Source organism: Trichosurus vulpecula, chromosome 1 (assembly GCF_011100635.1).
Source record: "Trichosurus vulpecula isolate mTriVul1 chromosome 1, mTriVul1.pri, whole genome shotgun sequence".
Lineage (NCBI taxonomy): Eukaryota > Metazoa > Chordata > Mammalia > Diprotodontia > Phalangeridae > Trichosurus > Trichosurus vulpecula.
This window is the reverse complement of record NC_050573.1, coordinates 195701754-195722546: the sequence shown is the minus strand read 5'-3', so window position 1 is coordinate 195722546 and position 20793 is coordinate 195701754. Positions and strand designations below refer to the sequence as shown.

The following is a 20793-nucleotide window of genomic DNA, read 5'->3' as shown; positions in this document are numbered from 1 at the left end:
CTTGCTTCTCTTGATTCTTGTGTTTGAAAGTCAGATTTTCTATTCAGCTCTGGTTTTTTCACTGAGAAAGCTTGAAAGTCCTCTATTTTATTGAAAATCCATATTTTGCCTTGGAGCATGATACTCAGTTTTGCTGGGTAGGTGATTCTTGGTTTTAATCCTAGCTCCATTGACCTCTGGAATATCATATTCCGAGCCCTTCGATCTCTTAATGTAGAAGCTGCCAGATCTTGGATTATTCTGATTTTGTTTCCACAGTACTCAAATTGTTTCTTTCTGGCTGCTTGTAGTATTTTCTCCTTGATCTGGGAGCTCTGGAATTTGGTGACAATATTCCTAGGAGATTTCTTTTTGGGATCTCTTTGAGGAGGTGATCTGTGGATTCTTTCAATTTCTATTTTGCCCTGTGGCTCTAGAATATCAGGGCAATTCTCCTTGATAATTTCTTGAAAGATGATATCTAGGCTCTTTTTTCGATCATGGCTTTCAGACAGTCCAATAATTTTTAAATTCTCTCTCCTGGATCTGTTTTCCAGGTCAGTGGTTTTTCCAATGAGATATTTCACATTGTCTTCCATTTTTTCATTTCTTTGGTTCTGTTTGATAATGTCTTGATTTCTCATAAAGTCACTAGCTTCCACTTGCTCCAATCTAATTTTTAAGGTAGAATTTTCTTCAGTGGTCTTTTGGACCTCCTTTTCCATTTGGTTGATTCTGCCTTTCAAGGCATTCTTCTCCTGATTGGCTTTTTGGAGCTCTTTTGCCATTTGAGTTAGTCTATTTTTTAAGGTGTTGTTTTCTTCAGTATATTTTTCAGTATTTTTTTTGGGTCTCCTTTAGCCAGTCATTGACTTGTTTTTCCTGGTTTTCTCTCATCCTTCTCATTTCTCTTCTCAATTTTTCCTCTACTTCTCTAACTTGCTTTTCCAAATCCTTTTTGAGCTCTTCCATGGCCTGAGATGAGTTCATGTTTTTCTTGGAGGCTTTTGTTGTAGGCTCTTTGACTTTGTTGACTTTCTTCTGGCTGTATGTTTTGGTCTTCTTTGTCACCAAAGAAAGCTTCCAAAGTCTGAGACTGAATCTGGGTGCGTTTTCGCTGCCTGGCCATATTCCCAACCAACTAACTTGACCCTTGAGTTTTTCGGTGGGGTATGACTGCTTGTAAAGTTAGGAGAACTATGTTCCAAGCTTGGGGGTGCGCCAGCTTTGCCCCACCAGCACTCCTCCTTCCCCAAGAACCCCCAACCCAGACTGGATCTTCAGCAGGCTCTTCACTCCTGCTCTGATCCGCCCCTTAATTCCTCCCACCAGGTGGGCCTGGGGCCAGAAGCAACTGCAGTTGTACTTCTGTAGCTGCCCCACCTCCTTTGCCCCCGGCTTGGTGGCCAAACCACAAACTTTCATTCTGTCCGCAGCAGCTTTTCCCACTAACCTTCTCTGTTTTCTTTGGTGTTTGTGGGTTGAGAAGTCTGGTAACTGCTGCAGCTCAGTGATTCAGAGCGCTAGGGCACGCTCCTCCCGGCTCCTGGTCTGGTTGGTCCGTGCCGCGCCGCCCATGCTGGGCTCTGCTCTTCTCCCAGCTCCGTGCAGGATAGATCTCACCCAGAGACCATCCAGGCTGTCCTGGGCTGGAGCCCTGTTTCCCTCTGCTATTTTGTGGGTTCTGCAGTTCTAGAATTGATTCAGAGCCATTTTTTATAGGTTTTTGGAGGGACTCAGAGGGGAGCTCATGCTAGTCCCTTCTTTCCAGCTGCCATCTTGGCTCCGCCCCCCTGACTGCTTTTTTTTTTTTTGGGCCACAGGAAAAAGACAAAGTTTATTAGGGATTCACCTTAACAGGTTGCCTTAAGAAATTCCACCCTTAGTGACGCCTGTTTTCACAAGCGGGCCAGATTCAATCTACTGAGCTAGATTGAATCTGAGCTCCTTCATGGAGGCAAGATGGAGGTTATATACACAAAGATTGTAGGAGGGATTGAAGGATGGTCTGGGGTGACTAGAGGAGGGCTTTAGGGAGTGTCTCGAGGAGGAGTCTAAGGAGGAGATGAGGTCAGACTCCAGGAAGCAAGAAAATGGGATTAAGGGTGGAAAGTAGCTAAAGGAATGAATATTGATAGTATCAAGGGTGGGAAGTAGCTGGACAACAAAGGGCAAGGCTAGGTAGAGATTTGGGCCTAAAGATAATGTAAGGCTTATGGCCTTAGGGGAAGGCCAGATCTTGTCGGAAGATTCAAGGAGAGTTCAAGGGGGCTCCCAGAGACTGTGCCCTCATCATTCCCCCCTCAAACAAATGGGACCCAAATTCTTTTGGGGTCGGGGATGAAGGTCTCAGTTTCTGAAATTGCTTCCTGCTGGCCAGGGGCATAGAGCTGTCCCTGTCTCGATGGGTCCAGTTCAAGGGGTACATAGTCTGAGCAGTTATCTGGTAGTTGATGGCTTGGAGCCTGGAGGAGATACACCTGGCAAGGAGGTTAAGCAAACAACCAAACAGACAGTATAGGAGTATAGAGAAAGGACGATTTCCTTGGAGGTTATTAAAGATGACTATTTCGTACCTAGCTCCCCTAATCACTTGTTTTGTGTACCACACTGCTTCGGGGTTCAGGAGTGTGTAGCACATCCAAATTAGGTCAGGGGTATCTAAGAGCAAGGCTTGATATTTGGTGAGCCTGTGGTTAACTAGCCACTGGTGGCCATCTGCTTCTAGGATGCTCTGAACTCTATGGGGAGTCAGAGCTTCTAAAGGCTGGTGTGCTAGAGGTTTAGAAGCTTGCTTAATTAGAGTGGCTGTAGCAGCCATGGAGTCTAATTGTTTCGAAAAACAGGCAACTGGCCTGGGGTCAGGTCCTAAGGACTGGGTTAGGATTCCCAAAGCCTGTCCTCTCCTTTCATCAACGTACCAAGTGAAAGGTTTTTCTAGATTAGGTCGAGCTAATGCTGGAGTGGTGGTCAGTTTTGTTTTCAAAGTCTCAAAAGCTTGTGCTGGTTCAGGGCCCCACTCTAGAGGGAGTGAGTCAGGGCCTTGAGTGGCAATTAATGGTTGCAGTCCCTCCCAGGCCTTGGGCTTAATTGGATATTGAAGGTGATGGAGGGGAACTGTGGCTGGGGTAGCAGAAGAAGCTTGCCCAGGAATTCCCAGATCCCAAACAATTGGCTCAGCCCTCTCCCACACCTCTGAGGGAACATGGGGAGGTCTGGTAATCAGAGGGAAAAGGGAGTTATGAGGTTTAACTAGAGAAAATTGGCTTCCCAATTTCACCATCAGGGCCCTTCCCAACAAGGGGGCAGGGCCAGAAAAGAAGTGTTCAAACAAGAGATCCTTGATGTCCATGACCCAATGGGTCGAGGGGCATGTAGGGCCAGAGCAGTTAGTTAAAACAAGAGAACATAGCTGTGATAAAGTGGGTAACCTTAACTTTAGCCTCAGTTTTGCTCAGGGCTCCGTGAGAGAGGTGGATAAAGTGGGAGCACTGCCAAGCCCCAGGCTTTCCCCTCCTCCTGAGTCTTGAGAAGACTGGAGGACAGGGTACTGGGAGGAGGCTCTACCACTTCTCCAACCTCGGGGATAATCCTTCCTCCAATGTCCCTCCTGGTTACATGCTGGGCATGGTCCTGGAGGCGTGGATCCTGGAGGCTTCCTCCAGCAGGATGCCCTAGAGGGGCACTCCCTGGACCAGTGACCCTCCTTGTGGCATCGAAAGCAGGTTTCCCCACTGCCCAAGTTGCAGGGCTTCCTCCAAGGGGGCCCCCTGGAGGGGCGCTCCTTGGGTCTTTTCCTGGCCATGGCAGCAGCCAAGAATTGAGCGTGTTCTTTGTCTCTAGCTCTTTCCCTGCGTTTTCTTTCCTCTGCTGCAACCAGATCTCTAAAACTCCAAAGGCCACGTCCAGAAAATGGGCCTGAGGTGTTTGGGGTCCCATTGCCAATTTCTGCAGTTTCTTCCTAATGTCTGGAGCAGACTGATTAATTAAATATATGTTAAAGTATTGCCACCCCTTCAATATAGTCAGGATCCAAATTTGTATACTTCTTAATAGCTTCTACTAGTCAGGCTTGGAAAAGAGCAGGGTTTTCCTTTTCTCTCTGAGAAATCTCCCTAATTTTTTGAAAATTTATTTGCTTTTGAAATGCAGTTCTTAGGCCTTGTAACAGGCAAATTATCATATGGTCTCTCTTTCTCCTGTCTTCACTCTTTTGGTAATCCCATCATGGGTCCCTAGTGGGTATAGCAGCTGTACCTGGGGGATATTTTATGGGGTTATTGCTAGCTAAACGATCCCCAAATTTTGGGGCCTGTTCCCAGATCATCCTCTTCTCAGTGGTACAACAGGTAGAGAAAAGGATATGCAAATCACACCAAGAAAGTTCAGATTGTAGGGACAGATTCCTAAAACCCTCAGTCAACTTAGTGGGATCTTCTGAGTATCTCCCCAGTTTTTCTTTAATTTGAATGAGATCTGAAATGGAGAATGGAACATGCACTCTCCTTGTCCTGGTAGGGGAGGCAGGCACTTCCCTCAGGGAAAAAAGCCTTGAAGGCACTGTGGGACCTGGAGCTTGGGGAGGGATATAGGAAGTCCTGCTTCTGGTGAGGGAGGGCCTGGGGGGTACCAGCTGACCTAGATTAGACTGCAAGGCCAGGGCATCTGGCTAGCAAGGGAGAAGATCAGCTGGTACCCGAGGAGGGGAGGGGTAGGGGTCAGAGAGGGAGATACCAAAGAGACCTGAGTGGGAGCCACCTCATAGAGAGGGGCCAGGGGAGGAGGTACTGCCGTGGGGGCAGGACTCCAGGCTGGAACCTGAGTAGGAGTTGCCTCAGGGGTAGGGCCTATGGTGGTAGATAATGCAGGGCCTGAGATAGGGGCAGGCCATGAGGCCAGAACCTGAGTAGGGGTCCCTTTAGGGGAAGGGGCCACAGAGGGAGGCACCTCAACCAGACCCTTGGCTGGGACCTGAGCAGGGGTCACCAAGGCGGGAGGGGCCATGGGAGGAGATTCAGGGTAGGAGACTTGGACTGTGAAGGAGGCAGGAAAAGAGAGGGGTTGCACTACAGTAAACCAAGGGAAGGAGGGGATGCCCACGGAAGGGGGAGCACAGGAAACAAGGATGCTCCAGGGAGGTTGGGGAACAGGAGGGGCTGGGGCTGAAGCCCTGGGGGCCATAAGGAGGGGGTTATCCAAAATGTCCTGTTGACCCCCATTGCCCCTTTGGGGGGGGCTCTAGCTATGAGCATCTTAGAATCTTTTCTGAGAACGGGGTTCTGAGAGAGCTCCACAAAGGTCATTATGTAAGGAATTTCTGTCCATTTTCTTTCTTGCTGACAATATAATTCTGTTGTGAAGTCCCAAAAATAGGCCACTCTTCATGGCCTTCTAGGTGATATTGTGGCCAAGCAGTATTGCAAAGGTATATCAGCTTTTTCTTTTTAAGTCTTTAGAGCACTTAAATTTTTTCCAATTTTGTAAAAGACAGCCCAAGGGTGAATTTTGGGGTGTTGAGGAGGTTTGACCCATTGTGGGCTGTGGGGCTGGAAGTCCCTTCCTCTGCAAGGAGGTTCTGGGAGTAAGCCTCAAAAAGGAATAAAACAAGACAGGAAAGAATAAACACAAAAAGGTACCTGGGGTTTTCCCATTCCCTAGCACTGCTTGGAGAGCGAGAAGGGGATTGGGATAAGGAGAGGCTTACCTTCTAGTCTTGACTGGAGAAGAACTTGGGATGAGCAGTATTCCCGGTCAGAGAACCAAAAAAAAAAAAATGAGGTTTAATCAAAATGATGATGGTAGGGAACCATAAGTTTCTAGGGGTGCTCGAGACCCCAAAATACCGACACGCCGGGTCCTGCCGAAAGAACTTGACTCAAGCCTCGTCAGCCAAAGAAAAAAGACAAAGTTTATTGGATTCACCATAATGGGTTGCCTTAAGAAATCCCACCCTTAGTGATGCCTGTTTTCACAAGCGGGCCAGATTCAGTCTACTGAGCTAGATTGAATCTGAGCCTATTTTTTCTTAAAAATACTTTAGAAAAAAAAATATGGCTTTCTAAGAGAAGGTATGTATACATATATATACAGATAACACGTGTGTGTGTGTGTGTGTGTGTGTGTGTGTATTGGCAGAGCTATTTGAAAATTAATGTGATGTAAAAACAGAAGACATCAATATGAAAAGATAGAATTTTTTAAAATATGGGACATTTAATTTCTTATGATGATAAAGGCAGAAGCTATCTATCTTTAAAATGTTACTCTGGAGGTTTCCCTTTGGGGAACAAACCTAAACAGTCTAGAACAGTGGTTCTTAACTTGGGATGAGAACTTGTTTTTAAAAAATTGTTTTGATATGATTTTATAATCATATGCATTTTATCTTACACATTGAAAAACATTTTCAAAAGGATCCATTGACTTCAGCAGGCTTCCAAAGAGGTCCATTGGACAAAAAAGGTTAAGAACTTCTGGTCTTAAAAAACATTTGATGTAGATCTGCTGGGCCATCTCCAGTTGTTCTGATCTATATCTGGCCACTGGACCCAGATGGTGCTGGAGAAAAAAGTGAGGCTGGTGACTTTGCACAGCCCTCTCTCACTTAAACTTACTTCACTTGCAAGTCATGGTATCATCTTCCTGATGCCATGGTCCTCATGGAGAACAAAGGACAAACTACAACACAGCCACAAACCACACAAGATAAGTAGATCTAGAGTGGGATGAGATTATCTCATTTTATAACTGAAGCCCAGATAGAAGTGATGTTCCCAGGGTCACACTATAATGGTTCTGGTGAAGCCTGAATTGAACTCATGTCATCTGACTCCAGATCAGACATTCTTTCTGCTGCGCCTTATTTTCAATACAACATATAACACTTCATTTATATTGTATTATCCGGGAATGTGACCACCCATATAATTATAAAACGAAATTATACTCAAGGCAAAACAAATACTGTTCATCTGGAATTATGCTTGCTGTGGTAATCAATTGTTCAAGTCTTTAAAAATTTGTTCATTTTTACAATGTTGATTTTATAATATAAATTGTTTTCTTACTCATTTCACTCTGCAGGTCTTTCCAAGTTTGTCTGAAACACAGTGTCTTTCATCATTTCCTAACAATTCCATAGTATTCCCTTTCATTTATATGCCATAGTTTGTTCGGCTGTCCTTGTAGTTTTAACATATTCGTTTCAGTCATTTTTGCTGGAAATAGTTTTACAGTGTTTTGTTACTTTTTAAGTAATATGATGAATATTCTTTATCCTTTTTCTTCATGACTCAGGGTCATCCTTTTTAATATAAATTTGTGTGATATTCTTAAGGTCTCTGAGTTAAGTAGAGCTGTTCTCCACTAAATAGCCCTAGACAGCTGTGCTTTTTCAGTTATTCATCTTGATACTTAATAGTTTTCTACTTCTTCCCCTACTCTAAGGGAGTTGGTTATTTGTTATTATTTACCCGTTTCTAGAATCTACTACATTCTCATACCCCTCCCTCCCACTCCTAGCTTTCTAGTTCAATGTGGTTTGATGAACCAGAAATTCCAGCTTTTAAAAATTGTGTTTAAGTGTGAATTAAGCTGAGTTGAAGGCATCTTTATGAATAAAATACATGTGCTACTTCATATTATGGACCTAGGTTGAAGGCCTACTTTTTGGATAATCAAAACAGATGTATGATTTTATTTCTTCAGTTTTTTAGTTTAGTTAACCATTTTTTTTCTTTTTTAAAGGACCTTAAAGGTTATGATCCTGGAGAGAAATATTTTTACAATACGTCATGGGAAGATGTTTCCCCTTGGGAATCTTCAGGAAAAAGAAAGGTATGTACTAGACAGTTGAGTTTAAAGCTTTATTTTAAAACAGAAAGTTAGATATAAGTATATATCCATAGTTATGAAGAATACCTGATGTATCCAGAATGAATGTTGGTGAATGAAGAGGTAATAAGTTTTTCCCAAAGTGGAAAGGAAAACCATACATTTTTGGCATTTGGTAATATAGTGTACCCCTACAAAATAGAGTGTCCCAAAAGTCTTAGTGCAGTTCTAAGCTATTAATGCTTTTGTTTTTAATATTAAGCTATTAAAGCTTAAAACTGCACCAAGACTTTTGGGACACTGTATAGTTGTTCTACATAGATTTTTGAGTACTGACCAAATGAAGGAAGTCAGTCTTCTGTAACCTAAAATTTAAGAAATTTCAGGCTGGACTACATCGTGTGATATGGTAAAGTGTGGGATAGTCTTACATGATTTGTTTTAAATACCTAGTAGGTAAATGGATAAGAATAGCAATTCTGGAGATAATAAACATTCAAATTATCTTAGTACAAGAGAAAATTTTTTGCCTCATTGAAAGGAAGTAATCTCTTAGAGACCTTAGGAAAGTAGTGCAATGGAAAAGTGTATTATAATGACTTGATAAGGACTATAATTCTTTAACAGTGTTAAACTTCCTGTTAAATTAGTGTACCACCATGTGGTTGGACCCTCTCTTAACCTCTTTCCATAGTTAAAAGAAAGTTGATGTTTTGTTTTTTGGGATTGCAGCTCAAGTTTTGTTATGAAAGTCACTAGAAAAATAGGAGTGCAGTCTGAAATTTTTAAAAATGAGGGGTATAAATGATTTATCAGGGATGGGGAACCTGTGGCCTTCTAGGTCCTTGGGTGTGGCCTTTTGTCTGAGTCCAAGTTTTACAGAACAAATCCTCTTATTAAGGGGATTTGTTCTTTTATAGTTTGGATTCAGTCAGGGACCTGAAGGGCTGGGCCACTTGAGGCTGCAGGCTCCCCACCCCAATTTAGTTTATCAGTTGTCCCATACCACACCCTCTAAAGACAGTGTACAACATGATATGTACGTTTTTGGTTCTTTATTCTTTACTCTGTAGTTTTTCATATGAGGCTTTCTTTATTTCTTTGAATACTTTATAGTTAACAATTTTTTTATTGTATATTCTCTTCTATTAACATGCCATCCTTTGGTTAGCTATTCCTCAATTCACCAATTGTTTGAATTCTACAGAGAACTTGGTAAGACTTTCCAAGTCTAGTAAATATAGTCTCTGACAGTGGTGATTTGATTATGAAGATAGGAAATGGTGAATATGAAGAAAATCAGGGAAAGCATGGTTTAGAAGGAAGGAAGGCAGGCAGTATGGCATAGTGGATAGAACCACTAGACTTGAAGATAGAAAAACATGGGCTACTCAAGACTCTTTTTAACTCTGTAACCCTAGGAAACTCACTTAACCGTTTCTAACTGAGGATATTGGCAAAATGCTAAATCTGTGATCCTGTGGAGAAAGGCCACTTAATAAAGAGTATACAGAAAGTTCATCCTTCTGTATCACATATACTTTTTTTGAGAACAGAATTAGACATGGCAAAGGTCAACCACCAAATCCTGGACCATCATCAGTGGTCTTGATTTTGGTCTTGCCGCTGGATTTTGATGACTCTGGAAGAGAGAGTGAGGCTGACAACTTTCGCAGTTCTGCCTCACTCAGATCCAATTTATGTGCAAGTCAAGATATTACCCTTGTGATGTCATTGACCACTTCAAGAACAAAGGATGAATGAACAACAGCAGCAGACATGGCAAGCACCAAATAATGTCATAAAGAATGAATGAATGAAAATGCATTTTTAAAGCACGTACTATATGCCAGGAATGCCAATACAAGCAGCAAGACAGTCCCTGCCCTGTAGTGCTTACATTCTAACAGGAGAGACAACACAGAGGGGAGCAGTGGCTAGAAAAGAGTGTTTTGGACAGGGGTAGGGGAACCTGCGGCCTTGAGGCCTCTTGTGGCTCTCTAGGTTCTTGGGTGTGGCCTTTTGACTGAGTCTAAGTTTTACATCCCCTTTTATTAGGGGGATGTTTGGATTCAGTCAAGGGGCCACACTTGAGGACCTAGAAGGCCACATGTGCCCTCGAGGCTGCAGGTTCCCCACCCCTGGAATACTTCACTTGAAAAAGATAGGTATTTTAATTTTGCTCAAAGTCTACTTTTGAGTCAAAGTGTGTTGGGGCAGGCAAAACAAAGCTAATGCAATCTAGGTTTGCAATGTCATTTTTAGAATAAGAGTACAAAGTTCCACTGTATTTTTCACTAATCAGATCAACGTGGCCATGTTATTCATCCATTTTCCAGCCTTCACTCCTTTCTCCCTCCTCTCTTCTCCAAGTCAGTCGTGAGGAAAAGAAGGAGGTAAAACCAAGGCTCTAAGCTCTTGGCTTTTGCTGGCAACACCCCTTAGAGATTGTATTATTATTCATCTGCCATTGCTGCTACCCTTATGGCTAACAGACTCTCACGAGCTTTGTCTCCTAATCTTTGTATTACTCAGCTCCTGGCCATCCCATACCCTTATCGCTTACTCTTCCACCCCTATTCTTCTCAATCCTACCATTCTTTTGTTCTGCTCCAACTCTGCCCACCCCTACATGGAATTTGTTTCATGATGAACAAACATTCCTTCATTCTGGACCTTGATCTTACTCCATTTACTTGAGTTCATTTAGATCCGATGTCTTCCAGACCACACTGCATCTCATCTTCACAAGAACTAAATGTACCTTTACCTGCCCCTCTATTCCCCATCCCACCCCACCAACACACATACACTGTTCTTGGAGGTAGAATTAGAATACTACCTGTCTCCCCGCTGCTGTTTGTTTGCAGACTTTCTTTTTGCTTCCTTTGTTGAACAACCTCTTCTCCCTTGAAATTTTCTGTATCAAAATTTACTTCCCAGCTCATATCAGTTGATTTCTAATATTACACAGGTCATTCTCCCTCCCATCTTAAGCAGTTCAATAACTGGCTCATTATGGTCTTCTCTTTTCCCTGTACTAAGGAACTTAATATCCATGTTGATACTCCCTCAAACTCCCTAACCTTGGAGTTCCTTAATATCCTTATATCACACCCTAGATTTCACCATTACCCATATTCTACTTCCTTAATCAAAAATTCTCACATTCCCCTCTCTTACCATAAGCACCATCATTCCATCCTTCTCATCGTCTTACCCCCTTTAAACTCATCACTTTTCATTATGACTTTCAGTCCTTCTGCTGTTTGGGACTTTACCCAAGCCATTAATTTACCTTTCCTCCTTCACTTTCTTCCCTTCCCAACTTCAATCCTGAAGTTAACCATGGAATCCCTTGACCCCTTGTCCTACCACTGTATAACCCATGCTAAACCTCAGTCCTGAATTATTCCCACCTTATCCTCTGCTCCTACTCCTATGTTGTTGTGGGAGGTCACACAGAAGTACACTTTAAATTCATGTTAACTTCAACTGGGCCATTATTGTAGGAAGATAGTCCTTTTGATTTATCCCGCTTTTTGCTTCCCTCAGAATATTTTTCAAACCTGTGCTCTCCCTAACCTTTTCCTGAAGACTTAGCCTCTTAACCTGTGAGCCTCCTTTTGCCTCTTCAATTCTCCAAAAGCTTGCTCCCACAATCATTTAACCTTTCTGTTATATTCAACTTCTCCCTAATTACTGACTCTTTCCCTACTTTCTTTATGTAGGCTTAAGTCTCCCTCATCATCAACCCTTTGAGGGGAACATTACCCTCAAGTTATCATCCAATACTCTGTACACTTTCTCATCTGTACTAGAAAAGCTATCTATACTCATTGCCGCCACTTTTTCATTTCTTAACCTGTGCAGTCTGACTTTCAGATATCACTCAACTGAAACTCTTCTCTCCACATCTACCAGCAGTCTCTTGTTTGCCTATTCTAACGGTCTTTTCTCAGTCTTCATCCTATTTGACTTCTCTGTTGCATTGACAGTGTTGACCACACTGTCCTTAGATGTTTCAGGATACCAATCTCTCTTGGTTCTTTTCCTACTTTTCTGACAGTTGCTCAGTCTCCTTTGTTGTCTTGCTATCCATATTACATCCTTTGTGTATATCCCTAATACTTTGTCCTGGGCCTCTTCTATTTTCTCTTTACACTCTCATGGTGATCTCAGCCCCTACAGGTTTAAATATTATCTCTATACAGACGACTCCCGTATCTGTAGAGAGTGTGTGTGTGTGTGTGTATGTATCTATATATGTAGATATATACACATTCTATATTTCCTTTCTCCTTTCACCTCAACCCTCTGTTGGACATTTTTAATTATATTCCAGAGACATCTCAAACTAAAACAACTTATTCTTCTTTTCTAGCTCTTCGAAATTGTCTCTATAAGATAAGTAATAGTTTGCATTTTTATAATGCTATATTGTTTGCAAAGCATGTTGCATATCATCTCATTTGATCCTTAACAACAACCCTGGGAGGTAGGTACTATCCCCAATTTACAAATGAGGGACAGAGGAGGTTTAAGTGACTTAGCAAAGGTCAAGCAAAAGCAGACCTAATAAGTGTCTGAGGCAGGATTTGAACTTAGGGCTTCCTGAATTCCAAATCCAGCACTGCTCATTTACTACCTAGCAGATTAAAGTTTAGTTTTAAAGTTTTAACATGGCCACAATCTGTCTTTCCTGCCTCATTGTTTATCATCCTTCCTGTACTCTACAGTCTAACCAAAATAGCCTCTTAATTTCAAACATACGCACTCCATCTCCCATTTCTTTGGCTTTGCACAAGCTATTTGCTATGCCCAAAATATACTCTTTGCTCACTTCCACTTTTCAGAATCCCTTTCTCCCTTCAAGACACATACAAGTACCACCTTCTACATAAAACCTTTCCTAATCCCTCAGTTGCTAGTGCTTTCTTGCCCTAATTGCTTTGTATTGATTTCTTACTCTCTTTATTTTATATAGACTCATATATGTACTTGTTTTTCTATTACATTGTAAACTCCTTGAGAATAGGAATTGTTTCATTTTTTGAGGCAGCTAGATGGTGCTTTTCATAGAGCCCTGGGCCCGAAGTCACGGAGAGCTGAATTCAGATGTGGCCTCAGACACTTAACTAGCCGTGTTACCACAGGCAAATCAGTTAACCTCTTTAGCAGAACGTTTCCTTGATTAATTCAATAAATGTTTATTAAATGCTTGTTATGTTCCAGGTCCCTTACTGGAGATTCTGGGAGAAAACTAAAAGTCCTCACTCTTATTTCCTTGGTTTCATTGCTTGCTGTTCAGCTCTTCCATCTAACAGCTTTTCATGTACTCCATGGAATGTTTTTGTTTCACTCCTACTATTTAGTTTCAGTCCCCTTACCATCCTAGTCATCATTCTGTAGAAGGATTCCAATGTGTTCTTCCTAAAATCTCTTTTTGCCAAGGGAGAATGAAACAGGATTAAAATCTTCCTTTTGGTCATGATGCTTTTGTTAATACAGCTTAAAATTGCAGGGTGGTTTTGTTATTGAATCAGACTGTTTATAAATTTTAATGGAGGCAGTTAAAATTTAAAGTAAAATGACATTCCTTGTGTTCTGTCCATGAGCTTTTATATATTATTATATATATAATAATATATAATATATATAAATATACTATAATATAAATATAATAATAATATATAATATATATTATATATTTTATATATTAGTGGAACACATCATTTGTCTGTTTACTCTTGCTGTGTGAATGGTATTTTTTGTGGTTATATGTTTCTCTGACATCTTTTCTTTTGGTTTCATTGATAGTGAAGATGTCATGATTGATATAATTTGGTACATATCTCTGCTTGTTGATTATTAGACAAGAATCTCGCGTTTACAGTATCAAAAAAACTAAGTTAATATTTATGATATATGGTCTCCTAGACAGTGTCATTTTCCAGTTCCTCTACCCTTTTGTACCACTCTTTCACAATCATTAGAAGAAAAAGAAATGCATCACACAGGCTAGAAAGGCATTTTGTATTTTTCATTTTTTCGTGGCTTGCCATGATCGAAATTCATTAAGTGCTCAAGCTGCAGTTAAGCTTCTCTGTACTTAGCTACAGTCGTCCTGGGAAAGAAGACCATATTTGGCTGTTGAGTGTGGTACAACCTGTCAGCGATTATGCTCTGCTGACATGGACTTTGAGAGCCCAGAGTCACCTTTGCCATGACAAGACATTGGAGTAGGGCTTTGTGGAGTAACATTGTAATTAAAAGAACTAGATGTAAAGCCTGTAATTATTTGTCTTTGATAATAGTTAATAATGGTTTAGGTACTAGATGCAGGATAAACAGTTTATTTGGAAAGAAAAAAAACTGTCTTGTCAAATTGAGCAAGGTCCCTGCTTTCAAAATTTCTTCTAGGGATCTAACTAGGGAAGTAGCTTCTTTGAAGGACTTTGCATTTATGGTTATAGGAAGTTAGCTCTGGTCTTTTTAACATGTTTCTCATTCTTAATGTTAATACTGAAAGTATTTTTATTTTTTCTACAGAGATATCGAACAAAGCCGTACTGTTGTAGCCTATGCAAGTATTCCACAAAGCTACTTTCTTCGTTGAAAAATCATTTGCATCGTTACCATGAAGATGAAATTGACCAAGAGCTTGTGGTTCCTTGCTCAAAATGTGTTTTTGCCTCTCAGCCCAAAGTTGTGGAAAAACACTTTCGGATGTTTCATTCTTCTCATCGGAAAATGCAGAATTACACCATGAATATTTTAGACGACTCTAAACCATCCAGGGGTGATGTGATAAACTTCACATGCTTAAAATGTCACTTTACAAACACTTTGTACTACAGCATGAAGAAGCATGTACTAATAGCACATTTTAATTACTTGATTACCTCATACTTTGGCATGAGAACTGATGAAATTCCTGAGCAAGTGAAAAATGACAACACTTCACCTGCCAGTGCGATTTCATCTCTGGACAAGTACTATTGTAAAAAATGTAACATAGGTGCCAGCAGCCTGGATGCTTTAATGTATCATATTTTGACATCAGACACACACAGAGATCTGGAAAATAGGCTCAGATCTGTGATTTCAGAACATATTAGGAAAACAGGACTTCTGAAGCAAATGCACATTGCTCCTAAACTTTCTGCAAATATGGCCATGTCTCCTTTAACTAGCAACAGTGCTCCAGCACTAGCATCTCCTGCTTCCACTTGCATTCAGCTTGCCTTGCCACAGAATAATCAAAACCAAACTCTGGTACAGTCACAGGCGGTAACTGTGGCCTCAAGTGCCTCTGGGACTCTTACCCATAATGCCCCTGCTGCTGCCCAATCACACGTAACTCTTGTATCCAGTCCTTTGCCAGTGGGCCAGAATAATATTACTCTTCAGGCATCTGTTCCTCAGCCTGTTTTTGTTTCTCGTGGCCTCCCACTTAAACAACCTGTGAATCCTACAGTTCTTCCCTTAAACCAACCAGTTGGATCTGTCAATAAGTCTGTTGGAGCAGGGGTTCTACCTATAAATCAGACCATTCACCCAGGACTTTTGCCCCTTAATCAGCCTGTTGGACCCATAAATAGACCTGTTGGACCTGGAGTTCTTCCCATAAATAGACCCATTGCTCCTAATGTGCTTCCTGTTAATCAGCCCGTTGCATCAGGTGTCATCCAAGCAGTTCCACCAGGGATGATCTCTATGGGCCAGACAGTCCCATCAGGGGTACTTCCTGTGGGCCAAGCTGTCCCATCAGGGGTACTTCCTGTGGGTCAAGCAGTCCCATCAGGTGTTCTGCCCGTGGGCCAGACAGTACCATCAGGGGTCCTTCAGCTCAATCAGTCTGTTATGTCAGGGGTTCTTCCTGTTGGCCAGGCAGTGAGACCTGGAGTACTCCATCTTAATCAACCAGTTACACCAGGTGTTCTACCTGTCAATCAGCCAATCAGACCTAGTATCTCCCAAAATGCCGCTTTCCTAACTGCAGGCTCTATCCTTAGACAGTTAATACCAACAGGAAAACAAGTTAATGGGATACCTACATATACCCTAGCACCAGTTTCAGTTACATTGCCTGTACCACCTGGTGGTGTGGCAAATGTTACACCACCACAGATGCCAATTCAGCTCATGCAGTCTAGCGCAGCTACACAGATATCTCATTCCCCAGCTGGTGCACCCTCTCCTCCAGTAGTGATAAGCACTTCTCAAAATATGATTGTCCAGGCATCTTCATCTACTCCAGAAACAAGCCAAGCTCCTAATCTCAAACAAGCTAAACAGTGGAAAACCTGCCCAGTTTGCAATGAACTCTTTCCATCCAATGTCTACCAAGTGCACATGGAAGTGGCTCATAAACACGATGGATCAAGGTCCAGTGAAAAACTTGAGCCTGAAAAACTTGCAGCATGTGCACCATTTTTAAGATGGAAAGACAAAACTCTTCGCTGTCTCTCTTGTAAATGTTTCATATCAGAAGAAGAACTTATGCGTCATTTATTAATGGATGGTTTGGGGTGTTTATTTTGTCCATGCACTTTCCACAATATTAAAAGTCTTTCAGATCATAATAGGACTGTTCACCTTGGAAAGAAGAGATTATCTGTGGATTATAGCAACAGAGGTTTCCAGTTAGATAATGATGCTAATGGTGACTTAATATTTCCTCATATTGATTTAATTACCATGTTGCCAAAGGAAGAACTTGGAGAAAGGGAAGTTTATTTGGCAATACTAGCTGGAATGTCTTCCAAGACACTTGTACCACTCTATATTAAAGTAAGGCCACAGACTCTTGAGGACCATAGCAATCCTGGAAAACAAGTCAGCACCTGTCCTTTTTGTCTTTGTACCTTTGTGACCACAGAAACATACGAAATCCATTTAAAGGAAAGACATCATGTCATGCCAACTGTACATACATTTTTAAAGTCTCCTGCTTTCAAGTGCATCCATTGCTGTGGGGTATATACTGGAAAAATGACAATGACTGCAATTACTGTACATTTGTTAAGATGCAGGAGTGCTCCCAAAGTTAGTAGTTCAGATCTTCAGATCCAGCCTGATCTTAGCGAAAAAGAACTTCCACTAGTGAATGGTGAGATACATGATTCTGTTTTTCCTGTCAAAAGAAAACTTTGTGATCCCTATTCTGGGGCAGAGGACCAAAGGGATAAAGAGGAGTCTCTTATCATAGATAATGACATCACTTCTGTTTCTGAAAAAGCAGTGAATGTGCCTTCTAAAAAACAAAAGAATGAAAACAGGACTGAAGGTCCACTAATAAATGATGATGCTCTTCATATGCTAGCACTAAATCCCCAGAAGTACGAAGATCGTTCATATGAAGAGAAAAAGCAGTTCCTTAAAGATTATTTCCATAAGAGACCATATCCTAGCAAAAGAGAGATAGAACTATTATCATCCCTTCTCTGCGTGTGGAAAATTGATGTTGCATCATTTTTTGGGAAAAGAAGATATACATGCCTAAGAGCAATAAAAAATTACAAACCTTCTGTGCTTTTGGGCTTTGATATGTCAGAACTGAAAAATGTTAAGCACAGATTACACTTTGAGTATGAAACACAAACCTTGTAAAAAAAGCTATTTAAGAACTCACAAATACAAAGCAATCAAAAGGCTAGTTTTTAATTTAGTGTGGTTTTGGGGGGGCACTTTGATTTTAAGTTACAGTGTAATGACCTCATCAATTACAGTGGTCTTACACTGCATCTCTAGATATTTCTGGGCACACGGTATGAGTAGTTCTTATTTTATTTTGTGGAGGTCATTGTTTTTCCATTTCCTGTAAATTAAATCTCTTATATTTTATACATGCTTGTTTACCCAATAGTGTTAAGATATTTAGAAACCTAAACCACATTGTTTTTGTTCTGTTTTTCCCCCATTTTTGCATCCATCCCAGTAGTTAGTGTTCTTTTAGTGGTGAATGGTACAGCAAACTTTTTCTTAGAGACAGTAGAAGTGGTAAGTAAAAATCCAGTGATGCATATGGCACAGTGATGGTGTGCTGCATTTAACTTTTGCTAATTTCTCCTTTGTAAAATGCCTGTACGGTGACTGATTTATAATTTTTCAGATGTGCTTTTATATTTTATAAAAATCAGAAAGTTTCATTTATGAAATGTTTGCCCAAATCCAAAATTTGGTATGTGGTATATAGTTTATATTAAAAAAGCATCATTATTACCAAAAATGAAGTACTGTGCTCTAGTTACCAGAAATACATTTCAGAATAAGTTTTCCTTTTTTGACATTACTTTCCATGCAGAGAGATAAAGGAGTACCTTCTTAGTGCCTTTTAATCAGTGAGAAATTTGGAATACCTGAAGAGTTTTCCTTGACCCCTTAATTTGCTCAGAAACTGCCCAGAAGGGCACAAGGAAATTTTTTCAAGATAAGGAAATAGGAATGTACATGTTTTACCACTTGGTGGTTACTAATTAATATCCAGGTCAGTGTAGTGGTGACATGCTGACTACGTAAGATTTTCAGTGGATCTAGTAGAATTAAACCAGGCCTAATGGCCCCATCTGTCAGCAGCTAGTACATTAAAATTTACTAGAGTGCCGGAATTTCCTTCACATTGAAAAATGGAAGGATAAAACTGTTTGGTTTAGTATGTCATTATACTGATGTTTAATTATATGGTCTTTATTCTGTTACACTTTGGCTATAAATGGAGATCTTTGGATATCAGCTAGAATCTTTTGCAAATCTAAAATCATTTAAATGAGCTGGATCCAGTAACAAAGTATCCAGTCTGGTCATTAAGTCTGTTGTATTGTTCAAAATCTGGGCGGGGGTTGGGGGTGGTGGAGGAAGAAAACTGGCATCTTTCTGGTTGCTCTTTATTGAAAGGGGTAGGTCTTAAAACTCATGATGGAAAAGTTGGGATGCTCTATGGAGAACTTGGGTCCTATTATTCAGTGGAACTTTCTACATAATATTTTTGGGATAATACTGCATGCAACTGCGTCTTTTGAAGCAATTGTGTAATTGGATTGTGATTCTTGATGTACTCTCCTATTGTAAACTTCAAAGAAGAAGCTTGCTGAACTTTTCCCATTTAAAATTTTTTTATAAATTGTTTTCAAAATGTCTATTTTGAATTAAAGCTCCATATTTTCCTATTGAAAATAAATGTTTTTTTCATTCTTTAAGTTGTAAAATATCATCATGACCTTGATGTGTGATTTGATATAGTTTTTATATGGTATTAAAAAGCCATTGGGAAAAGGAAGTAAGCAAAATCTAAAGGCAGTTGTATAATTTGTCATACTAGCTAATTAGAGCCATAGAATAAACTGACAGAGATAGTTTACTGATAGCTTCCTTTGGCTTAAAAACTAGGTGGTATCATATAGAAAACATCAAGAAGCAAGTGAGATATGTTTTCATTCTGTGGTTGGGAACAAGAGTGGTCCCTTTTTTTTTCATTTTTAAAAAAATTATTTTTATTTTTAGTTTACAACATTCAGTTCCATGGGTTTTTGGGTTCCAAAATTTCTCTCCTCCCCTCCCCCCAAGACAGCATGTAATCCAGTGTAGGTTCTACAAATACTTATACATCACACTGAACTTACATAATAGTCCAGTTGTAAAGGATTATAACCAATGGAATGAATCATGAGAATGGAGAAACGAAACTAAAAAAGAAGGGGAAAAAAAGCGAATAGTTTGCCTCAATTTGCATTCAGACTCCATAATTCTTTCTCTGGATGTGCATAGCTTTTTCCATCATGACCACACACACACACACACACAGATTTTTCATCCTAAATCCTTAAGGATTGTCTTGGATTTTTTTTATTGTTGAGAATAGTCATTTCCAGTTGATTATCTTTACTGTTACTGTATACAATGTTCCTGGTGTTTCTGCTCACTTCACTTAGCATGAGTTCATGTCTTCACAGTTTTTTTCTGAAAGCATCTTGCACATTTCTTACAGCAAAATAGTATTCCTTTACAGTCACATCACTAATTTATGGGTATTCCCTCCATTTCCAATTCTTTGTCAACACAAGAGGAGCTGCTCTACTCTTGTATGAATGGGTCCTTTTCCCTTTTTTATGATCTCTTTGGGATACAGACCTAGTAGTTGCTGGATCAAAGGATATGCACAATCTGAACACCCTTTGGGCATAGTTCCAAATTGTTCTTCAGAATGATTAGATCAGTTTGCACAACTCCACCAACTGCATTAGTGCCCCATTTTCCCCACATCCCCTCCAAAATGACTCCTTTTCCTTTTTTGTCACATTAGCCACTCTTGATATCTGTGAGGTAGTACCTCAGGGTTCTTTTAATTTGCATTTCTCTAATCCAGTGATTTAGAGCACATCTTCATATGACTAGTTAGCTTTGATTTCTTCATCTGAAAACTGCCTCTTCATTTCTTTGACCGTTTAGCAACTGAGGAATGGTTTGTATTCTTATAAATTTGATTCAGTTCTCTACATATTTGAGAAATAAGGGGTTTGTAAGAGAAACCTGCTGTGAAAAATTTTCACTTGTGATTACCATATCTCCCTCCATCTTACTTTTCCCTGTTATGCTTTTGTCTCTTTCGCTGTCCCTCAAAATAATTTTGCTTCTCACTATTGCCTCCCCTAATTCACCATCCCTTCTATCAGCCCTCCACTTGTATTATCTCCCCCTTTCCCTTACAGGATAAGCTAGATATTTATACCCAAATGAGTGTATATTATTCCTCTTTTGAGCCAATTCCAATGAGAGTAAGGTTCAAGAATTATCTGCTAACCCCCATCTTTCCCTCCACTGTAAAAGTTCTTTTATATTTCATGTCAAGCAATTTAGCCCATTCTACCCCCTCTCCCCACTTCTCCCAGTGTACCCCCCCCTCTTGCCTCTTAATTTTATTTTTTTAAATATCCCATCATAGTCAACTCACATCCATGTCCTTCGTCTCTATTCTGCCTC

At 40.5% G+C, this 20793-nt stretch overlaps 1 protein-coding gene across 1 annotated transcript in view; it reads left to right on the top strand.

Annotated features, from left to right (window-relative positions):
* Window positions 1-18990, top strand: part of ADNP2 (ADNP homeobox 2) — a 62680-nt gene extending 43690 nt beyond the window's left edge. The window contains exons 3-4 of the mRNA XM_036741597.1: window positions 7726-7815; window positions 14365-18990. Of these exons, the coding sequence (XP_036597492.1) occupies window positions 7726-7815; window positions 14365-17427 (3153 nt within the window). The 3' untranslated portion in view covers window positions 17428-18990. The remainder of the gene's footprint in view (window positions 1-7725; window positions 7816-14364) is intronic.
* Window positions 18991-20793: the final 1803 nt, after the last annotated feature.